General features: G+C 52.5%; 2 protein-coding genes across 2 annotated transcripts; one reads left to right on the top strand and one right to left on the bottom strand.

The window, feature by feature from the left end:
• Positions 1–52: 52 nt before the first annotated feature.
• LeuRS-m (Leucyl-tRNA synthetase, mitochondrial) lies at positions 53–3,749 on the top strand. Its single transcript, XM_064683220.1, has 4 exons — positions 53–254; positions 312–2,103; positions 2,162–2,403; positions 2,456–3,749. The coding sequence occupies exons 1-4, from the start codon at positions 165–167 to the stop codon at positions 2,939–2,941; spliced, it is 2,610 nt and encodes an 869-aa protein (XP_064539290.1). The 5' UTR covers positions 53–164; the 3' UTR covers positions 2,942–3,749.
• Positions 3,750–4,390: 641 nt separating this feature from the next.
• Positions 4,391–9,869, bottom strand: LOC135429096 (uncharacterized). Its single transcript, XM_064683285.1, has 2 exons — positions 8,975–9,869; positions 4,391–7,815 (listed from the first exon to the last, which is right to left on the bottom strand). Exons 1-2 carry the CDS (start codon positions 9,747–9,749, stop codon positions 4,880–4,882), a joined length of 3,711 nt encoding a protein of 1,236 aa, XP_064539355.1. The 5' UTR covers positions 9,750–9,869; the 3' UTR covers positions 4,391–4,879.
• Positions 9,870–9,884: the final 15 nt, after the last annotated feature.

Below are 9,884 nucleotides of genomic sequence, written 5' to 3'. Positions count from 1 at the left end.
CAAAATGTTTGCATTTACAACAACTTTGTTCAAGATATCTGGCAGCGCTGTGTCATTGAACAGCTGTGGCCTCTAAACATCGCATTTTGATTTGTTATTTAATACTTGCTAAACTGAACAAGTTGCTGTTTATGTGAACTTTTATCAGTTAAAATACAAAAAATATGCAAGCTCTGAGGCACAAACGCATTCTGCATGGATTTCAATTCAACTGGTGCCGGCGACTGTTGACTCAGAGCTGCACGGGCAGCGGGGTAAGCCGGTAAAAAAAAAGTTGGCACTAAATAAATAGATTTTGTTTTTGTTTTTAGCAATTGGAGCTGACGCACGAGGTGAAACACCGCATCGAAACGCACTGGAAAGAACATACGAATAATGCGCACTTCGATGCCAAGCAGGCCGCAAACAAATACTATGTGCTCTCCATGTTCCCCTATCCCTCGGGCAATCTGCACATGGGCCACGTGCGCGTCTACACGATCAGCGATGCAGTCGCTCGTTTCCAGCGCATGTGCGGCAAGAACGTATTCCAGCCCATTGGCTGGGATTCGTTTGGCCTGCCCGCGGAAAATGCGGCCAACCAGCGCGGCGTGGCGCCAGCCGATTGGACACAACAGAATATTGCACAAATGAAGCAACAATTGGAGCGCTTGGGCTGCTCCTTTGACTGGGCGCACGAGCTGTCCACCAGCAGTCCGCAGTATTACAAGTGGACGCAGAGACTGTTTCTCATGCTGCACAAGCACGGGCTAGCCTACCAGAACGAGGCGCTGGTCAACTGGGATCCCGTTGATAAAACTGTGTTGGCCGATGAGCAGGTGGACGCCAATGGCTGCTCCTGGCGTTCCGGCGCCAAAGTGGAAAAGAAACTGCTCAAACAATGGTTCATACGCACGACCGCATTTGCCAAACAGCTGCTGGACGGCCTGGACGATCCGCGGCTGCGCGACTGGCGCGATATCATTAATCTGCAGCGCCATTGGATTGGCGAGTGCAATGGTTACGCCTTTACGCTGCCCACCTCCGCCTCGAATCTGCTGCGCGTCTGGACTGCCAATCCCGAGCATCTGAAGGATCCGCATGCATTCCTTGTACTCCGCAGCAAACACTTTCTATCGCAATTACCCGATGCGGACCAGCTCAGCGTGGAGAATCCCTTTGCGCACACCATACTCCCGGTGGTGTTCAATGACGAGGCCGCGTTTCCTGCACACTGTGATGTTTACTTGGCAGCGCCCAGTTTCCGTGCCGAGGATCGCGAGCTGTGGGACAGCCTCGGGCGGGCTTTCGGCATTTCTAGTAAGGATGAGGCCCACATCAATCCCGGCAACTGGGAGCAGCTGCGCAAGGAGGTGCTACAGGCGGCCAGTCGACTTAATGTGGGCGGCTATCGCGTCTCCTCCAAGCTGCAGGATTGGCTCATCTCACGCCAGCGCTACTGGGGCACGCCCATACCCATTGTGCACTGTCCCAAATGTGGAGCTGTGCCCGTGCCGGAGCAGCAGCTGCCGGTTACTTTGCCGCCGCGCGATTCTGGCAAGGATGCGCTGCGCTGCGAATGCCCCAAATGTGGTGAGCCGCGGGCGCAACGCGAAACGGATACCATGGACACATTTGTGGACAGCTCCTGGTACTATCTGCGCTATCTGGACGCGCACAATGCGAATGAGATCTTCGATGCCTCGCTGGTGCAGCATTTCATGCCCGTGGATCTGTATATTGGCGGCAAGGAGCACGCCGTGCTGCATCTGTACTACGCCCGCTTTATGAATCACTTTCTGCACAGCTGCGGCCTGTCGCCCACAACGGAGCCCTTCTCCCGCCTGCTCGTACAGGGCATGGTCATGGGTCGCTCGTATCGGGTGAAGGGCAGCGGACGTTACGTCCGTGAGCCGGAAGTGGAGATTGTAAATGCCAAAAAGAATCAGGCGCTGCTGAAGGCAACCCAAGAGCCGGTGGTCATGAGCTGGGAAAAGATGTCCAAGTCGAAACTGAATGGCGTCGAGCCGGACGACATGTTCGACGAGTACGGCACGGATACGACGCGCCTGATCATCCTGGCCGATATGGCGCCCACTTCGCATCGCAATTGGTCTAGCGCCAGTGAGTAAGCATTTCTTATAGCTGGCTAAAGTTAATCTTGTCTGGTTTGCTGCTTCAGCTTTTCCGGGCATACTTAACTGGCAGAAGCGCTTGTGGCTCACCGTGGAGGAGTTCCGTGCGGCACGCGAGGAGCCCTCAACGGACCAGGTGGACACGGGCAGCGAGGACTTTTTGGCCGAGGACGCCAAGCTCTTCGATGCACGCAACTTTTATGTGAAAGGCGCCACCTTCAACTATCGCCATGCGCATCAGCTAAGCGTCGCCATCTCCAAGATGCAGGGTCTCACCAATTCGCTGCGGGTGAGTCCACCAGCTATCTCCACTATGTATCCTTATAATCTTCATCTTCCAGCGTACTCCCAAGTATATTCAGCGGCAGGGCAAACAGTTTGAGCGCGCCTTGGCCGCACAGCTCATCATGCTGGCGCCGATGGCGCCGCATTTTGCCTCCGAGCTGTGGTCCAAGTTTGTAGCGGCGCCGGGTCGCCTGAATGCCGCCAGCGAGGAGCTGCAGTGGACGCAGGATGTGCTGGCACAGCGCTGGCCCGACGTGGACGCCGCATACCAGCTCGATCTGAGCATCAAAGTCAACGGCTACGAGAACTGCGTCATTAAGGTCGCGCGCCATCAGCTGGACAAGGTCAGCCACAGCGATGCCATGGACATTGCCTTCAACACGCACTCGGTCACTTCGTATCTGATTGACAAGAAGATACGCACCACCAACTTTGTGCTCTACCCGGGCATCGAGGCCATACTCAACATCTACGTCGACAAGCTGGCAAAGACGCAGAAACCGGCGAGCAGCAGCGATGCGGACAAGCGGCAGGCCGAATAGCCAAGCCACAACTAATTGTTAAGCGAAGCCTAGTTTATTGTTATACGGAAATTGCATTTCCTTAAAGAAGTTAAGTCGAAGCTGAGTAGGTCAAGCTTGAGACCTTTATGTAAGCCGAGGCGACTTTATATATACTCTTGCAGAGGTTAATATAAATTAGGTGTGAAGGGAAAAGTCAACTTCGATTCTATAAAGTATATAAATTCCTAATAAGAGCTAAAAGTTATGTCTGATTCCCTATAAGAGTTATTTACATTTGTCCGTCTGCTTCTATAAAAACAAATCTTAACTTTAAAGCATTTATATTTTTGTTGCAAGCAGCATTAAATTTGTATATTGACTCAATCGAAATACTATATAATTTAGCTGCCAAGGGAAATGTCGGCAAAAGAACACAGATTTTGTATGAAATATATTTTTATAACCTAGCAGGAGGTAATCTAATTTTTTCCCCAAATGTGTAACGCCTAGAAGGAAACATCTCCGACCCTATAAAGTATATATATTCCTAATCAGTATCAACAGCCGAGTCGTCCGTCTGTCTATTTATATGCAAGCTAGTCTCTCAGTTTTAAAGCTATCGTTAGAATCTTCGCATACGTCCCTCGGGCTGAAACAGACCCTTCTTTCTCGTTTCCTTTCAAAGTATACTAAAATCAGCAAACCAAAGCATCTTTATGTAGCTACAGCTAGATATTATAAGAGTCGGACTATTATAGTATATAGGAACAATTTGTTATATATCTGATAGGCTATTCAATCTATGGCAGCCCCAATTAAAACGGTTCTTTCTTGTTAAATTCTTAAAGAGAGTAGTATAATTTTCTGAAATGTTTAACGCATATCAACAAATGTTTCTGACCTTTATAATATATATTATAAAATATTATTCCTGATCTGTATTAAACAGCTGAGTCGTAAAGCCGTGTCCGTCTGTCTGTTTATATTAAAATTAGTCGATAATTTCCAAAGCTATTGTCATAAAATGTTGCATTGGTCCAACTTTTTACTGCGAGCAGTTCATATTTTGGAGTTGGCTTGATCAGAATACTATATCATATAGCTGCCATAGGAACGATCGGTCTAAAATTTAAGATCTTACTATTTATCTAGATATGTCGACTAAACACGGCATTTATAAGTTTTCCTGTTTCAAACTTCTATATCATATAGGAATAATCTGTCAAAGAATGAATTAAGTTTTTTTTAAAATTAATTGCCTTGTAAGAGTTGTCCCCAAACCCCAGCAAAAGTGTAATACCTATCTCTACAAAGGTATTCCATCTGCGGATGGCAAAGATTGGGGTTTTTTCTCCATGTTACTTATATATTAAACTAACATAGGGACAATCGTTAGAATATGAAGGTAGAGTACAGAAATACTAAGCAATAGTAATTCTGCAAGGGTATTCATATCTTTGGTAAACCAAAGTGTACTATTTTTTGTTATCTTTGTAATTTATTGTTTAAGTTTAATGTTAAATTTATATAAAAATTGGACTATATATGCACGGTTGTTGCTTTACAAGAATTGGTTACATTGGGGTTATTTGGGGGGGGGAGGTAAATGCCTAGGATCATAGGAATAACGTTAACTGTTTTTTTTTGGGTGCCAATTCTCCACTAAAAGCGTTTAAGTCTAAAACAAAACATCTACAAACCTGACACGAGCCAACACTGCTCCAACTGGGAGTTCCTTCTAGTGGGATTAAGCCTGAAGTAGAGTCCTGCTTTTCGGATATTCGAACAAATGTTCGGTGCGGCAATCGATCTCCAAGCTCGAACATCTCGGTTGCAGTCGAACAGGTTGCACTCGAACATGTCGCAGAGCAGATCGAACGTCGGTTCGAGTCTGTCGGTTCGATTGAGTATCCGAGTCTCTAGATCTTCAATCACAGTGGCAAATTGGCCCATGCCTGGCACTTGGCCGGCTCCGTTTCACTTCATCAGCTCGGCCATCAGATTGCGCAGATAGACATCCAGCTGGGCATAGTCGAGCAGCGTATTGCGCACAATGTCCATCAGCATGCTGGGCCAGAGCGTCTCCAGCTTGTGCAGCTTCTCGACCGCATTGCAGGTATTCTCCAGCAGCAGCGCGAAATGCTGCCTGCCCCGATCTCGGGCACTGGGCGCCATCGCAATGTGTCCACCCTCCACGCCGGTTGTCGTGGCCGTTGTCTTCTTCCATTGGAGCGCCTCCTTGCCGACGACCAGGCGCAGGGATTTGTTTTCGGGTCGCAGCAGCCATTCCTTGGGCGACAGCTTGCTGGCCGTGCAGCTCTCGTCGAGGCGCAGCCGCGCCAGCAGCGGCTGCAGCATGCCATCGGGCATGGACCAGAGCACCAGATTCGAGAGTCCCGTGTACATGGCATTCGCCTGCTCCGTCTCCGCCTCGCCGATCTCCTGGCCATTGAGCTGCTTGAGGCCCCAGTGGGACAGCCTGTAGATGGCATAGGCGCGCCAGTCCGGCTTGCCCGTTATGGCATTGCCCTCGGCATCGATCAGCAGCGAGCTGAGACCCTGCAGCTCCGCGAGCGCATTCAGCTGCCCGAGCGAGCTGATGTTCGTCTCGCGGAACACAAAGTGCTCGGCATGGGGGAAGCGTATCTTAATCCTGCCCAGCATGCAGACAATGCTATTGAAGTTGATGTAGCTAAAGTTGAGGGTGTGCACATCGTTCGCCTTCGCCGGATTCCATTGCTTGTCGATGAAACGCAGCGCGCCCTGCCCATAGATATTCAGGTATCTGCCGCAGATCTCTATCAGATAATCTCCGCCCTGCTCTCGCTCACGCTCCGCGGCGCTCGGCTTCGACACGGTCATGCCAGTGCCTGGTGTGGGCGTGGGCGTGGCTGGCGCAGGGGGAGGAGCAGCAGCTCCTGCTCCTGCTCCTGCTGCCGCCTTGCTCTGCGGCGGCAACAGGGAGACGACATTGGGCACATTGTTGTGGCTCTGCTTGGCGCGTCCCGCGCTGTTGGAGCTGCTGCTGTTGCTGGCGCCGCTGCTGCTGCTGATGGTCTGGGAGCGCACCAGGCTGCCGGTCATGTAGCGCTTGGAGCAGCCTGCCGGATTGCCCCGGTTCACCTGCAGACCCAGCTGCATGATGGGCGTCGTCTGGCGCAGGCGTTGCTTGCCGCCGCCGCTGCTGCTGCTGCCGGGACGGGCGCTGCTGGCGGCGGGCGTGGTTGGCAGGGGCAGCGTCACAGTGGTGGGCGGTGGTGTTGGTGTGGGCGTGGCAGCGGGCACAGGTGTGCCGGAAGCGGGCGGCGTCAGGGTCAGAGCGGGCGTCGTGGACGAGGCGGACGGAGGAGCAGGAGGAGGAGCAGTGGGAGACGGAGGAGGAGCTGCTCCCAGTTTGTTGCAGTTCTCGTCGATCTGTGGTTGGGACAACTTGTTGGCCTCCTCGTTGTCCGTGCTGTAGCAGCTGGAGCAGGAGTCCACATTGGGTCCCAGACTGGAGGCCGTCGACGAGGCATCCTCCTCCTCGTCCAGCTTGGGCTTCGAAGCGATGAGCGGCAGCTTGAACAGCGCCTGCAGCTCGGCAAGCTCATCCCTCGGCTGCTGTTGAGGCATCTGTTCCGGCTCCTCGGAGACGGCCGCCTCGTTGGACTCATTGATCTTGGCCAGCTCGCTGGTCAGCTTGCCTGCCTTGGGCCTGCCCAGCGTTTGCTGCGAACGCAACAGCTCCCAGTTGGTGCGCGCATTCGAGATGACCTCCTCGCGCCGGCTGCCGTGCGTGGCCAGTGCCTGCTCCTTGTGCTGGCGCCAGGCCAGTGCGGCGCGACGCACCTGCTCCGTGATGGGCATCTGGCTGAGCGACTGCAGCAGCGGCAGATGCGACACCAGAAACGACACACAATCCCCCGCCAACGAGACGGGATTATTCTCGATGGTCACCTCCAGGAGGCGCACGGCACGCGCAATGCTCGCCATGTCGTCGACGCGATGCAGCTCGTTGTGGCACAGCCAGAGCCGCTCCAGCGCCAGCAGATGCTGGAAGCCATTGATGCGTCGCAGCTTGTTCCGCTTCAGGTTCAGCTCGCGCAGGCAGCGCAGCCCGTGGAAATCCTGCTGATTGATCTGCCGTATTTGATTGCCGGCCAGATTGAGGGACTTCAGCTGATGCAGGCAGCTGATCCGGCTGCCCAGGCTTGTCAGCTTGTTGCCGTGCAGATCCAGGACGCGCAGCGTCGCTCTCAGCGACGACAGGCCGCCAATGTCCGTAATGCGATTCTTGCCCAGCAGCAGCACGGAGAGCGCGGGTAATCCATCCAGATTGGCGATGCGTTCGATCTGATTGTCGTAGAGATCCAGGAAGACCAACTGATGGAAGATGTTGCCGTAGCAGGCGCTCAGGCTCAGCTGTTTGTTCTTGATGCTCAGCTGCTCCAGCTGCGAGCAGCTGCTGAGCAGCTCCTCCGCCTCCTCCCCAGCTCCTGCTCCGCCTCCTGACTGTACGCTGCCCTCGTCGCAGCTCTGCTGCAGCTGCTGCTGCTCGGGAGTTCGCCCCGCAGCCGCCTGGAGTCCGGCCTGCGCCCGGAGCAGCTGCCGCCGCTGCATCAGCTGCTGCTGCAGGCTGTTGGACACAAAGCTCTTCGACTTCTCCAGGCCGTGGCGCAGCCGCAGCGCCGGCGGCGGCGTCAGCTGTGCCTGGGCATAATTGAAGCCTCGCTTCGTCAGCTTCGAGCGATATGCGGTGCCGCCATTGATGGCCACCGCCTGGGCGGTCAGCGGGCTGCCCGAGCAGGGGCTGCCGGAGTTGGGCGAGGCCAAACGCCCGTTGCTCACGTGGCTCATGGTGCGCGTCAGACGCGAATATGTCGGATGTCCACGCAGTCCGGAACGCGGCTCCGGCGTGGCCTTGTTGCATACATCTAAGGATAAACGGGAATTAGTCAAGTTGGCTTCACATACACTTGGAGAAAATTAGGGTACTCAATCTATCTATAAAAGTGACTGACTAATTCATTGATTGACTGCTTGACTGATTGATCGATGGACTGCATGACTGAATGACTCACTATCTGATTGATTGACTGACTGATTGACTGAATAATTAATTGACTAATTATTGATGGGCAGATTGATTCACTGAATGAGTGATTGACTAACTGACTGAGTTACTAAGTGACTGACTAACCGATTGATTGATTAACTGCTGGACTGATTGATCGATTAACTGCATGACCGATCATCTGATTGATTGACAGATTGACGGACTGATTGAATGAGTGAGTTCTTGTATGACTGACGGACCGACTGACTGAATGATTGATTGAATGGTTGACGGATAAAATGGGTAACTGACTGAGTAACTGACTGATTGATTGCTTGACAGACTGAATTGATGGATTTTCTGAGTAACTGTGTGACTGACCGATTGAATGACTGACTCATTGACTTTCTGATTAACAGAATGACTGGTTGAGTGGTTGATTGACAGATTGACGGACTGATTGAATGAGTGACTTTTTGTGACAGACCGACTGCCTTAATGCTTAATTGAATGATTGACGGATAAACTGGGTAACTGACTGAGTAACTGACTGATTGATTGCTTGACTTACTGAATTGACGAAGAATACTGAATAGCTGTCTGACTGATTGATCGATTAAATTACTATTTGATTGATTATCTCAATGACTGATGGATTGCAGAATGCGGACTGGTCTAATGAGGGACTTTTTGTGTGATTGACGGACCGACTGGCTGAATGATTGATTGAATGATTGACGGAAAGACTGAGTAATTGACTGATTGATTGGTTGACTGAGTAACTGTCTAACTGACTGAACGACTGACTGATTGACTGCTTGACTGACTTACTATTAACTCAGAGACTGACTGACGGATTTACTGACTAACCAACTGACTGATTGACCGATTGAAAGACCGACTGATTGACTTACTGATTAAATCAGTGACTGATTGAGAGATTGATTGACAGATAGATGGACTGATTAAACCGACGAGTAGCTCTCTGACTGATTGAAAGATAGACTGATTGACTGCTTGACTGACTGTTAACTTACTCTGGTTGATCTGCTGGCTCTGCTCGCGCGGCGTAGGCTGTGGAGCAGGCTGTGCCACTGGCAGCTCCTTGGGTATGTGAAAGGTGTTGATCAGATTGTGCTGCAGCGAGAGCAGTCGCAGATTCGGCTCCTGCTCGAATATGGGTATGGCAGTTAGACCCCGACGATCGTAGTTGATGCGATCGGGCAGCTCCTCCCGCTCCTTGGCCAGACGCTGGATGCGACAAATTCCATTCGGCTGCGGCGTCACAATCGCGCCGCTGACCAAAGTGCCGCCCGTGCTGCCCACCAGCGTGTGGGGCGTGGCGGCGGCGACAACAGCACCAACAGCAGCAGCAGATCCAGCGGAGGCGACGGCGGCGGCAGCTGATGTCGCCGGCCGACAACTGTTCGAGGCCGCCGACGAGGAGGTGGACTTGGAGCGCTGCCGGGTGACGGTGCCGCGCTGCAGCCGATGCTGGGCAGGAGCATAGCTGCGCCGCAGCTGCTGCTGCTGCTGCCCGACGAGCAGTTCCGTCGGAGGCTGGACGGCGACTTGGACGCGCTTCTGTATAACATGGTGGCTGAGGGTGCTGTGGGAGCGACCAATAGGACGCCGGCGCAGACGTTGATTAAAACTAGGAACAAACGGTTCGATTTTCAGCAAAGATGTTTGAGGTAAATAGTTTTGTTGCGGTTGTTGCAGTTGTTGTTGCTGTTGCTGTTGTTGCTGTTGCTGTGGCTCGGGCTGCTCATCGTTTAGCATGGATTTGCCGCGACATTTTGCCATGGACATGAGCGTGCGACGCCGGGCAATCGTTGCCGCCTGCGCCTGGCCCGTTGCCGTGCGTTGGGCTTCCACCTTTGAGTTTCATAATCGATGCGGCACCACATCCACGGACATGGCTAACAGCTGGAGCAGGAATCCTTT

Source organism: Drosophila montana, unplaced genomic scaffold (assembly GCF_035044405.1).
Source record: "Drosophila montana isolate Dmon_TW-CO22-7 unplaced genomic scaffold, ASM3504440v1 contig_2583_1, whole genome shotgun sequence".
Lineage (NCBI taxonomy): Eukaryota > Metazoa > Arthropoda > Insecta > Diptera > Drosophilidae > Drosophila > Drosophila montana.
Note: the sequence above shows the minus strand (reverse complement) of the source record. Positions and strands in the feature narration are given on the sequence as shown.

Excerpts from the sequence above, each read along its gene's own strand:
- LOC135429096 (XM_064683285.1), bottom strand. The coding sequence starts at position 9,749 with ATGTCCATGGCAAAATGTCGCGGCAAATCCATGCTAAACGATGAGCAG. Across the intron at positions 7,816-8,974 it reads GAGCCAGCAGATCAACCAGA|ATGTATGCAACAAGGCCACG; the intron begins GTAAGTTAACAG and ends GTTTATCCTTAG.
- LeuRS-m (XM_064683220.1), top strand. The coding sequence starts at position 165 with ATGCAAGCTCTGAGGCACAAACGCATTCTGCATGGATTTCAATTCAAC. Across the intron at positions 255-311 it reads AGAGCTGCACGGGCAGCGGG|CAATTGGAGCTGACGCACGA; the intron begins GTAAGCCGGTAA and ends TTTTGTTTTTAG. Across the intron at positions 2,404-2,455 it reads GTCTCACCAATTCGCTGCGG|CGTACTCCCAAGTATATTCA; the intron begins GTGAGTCCACCA and ends TTCATCTTCCAG.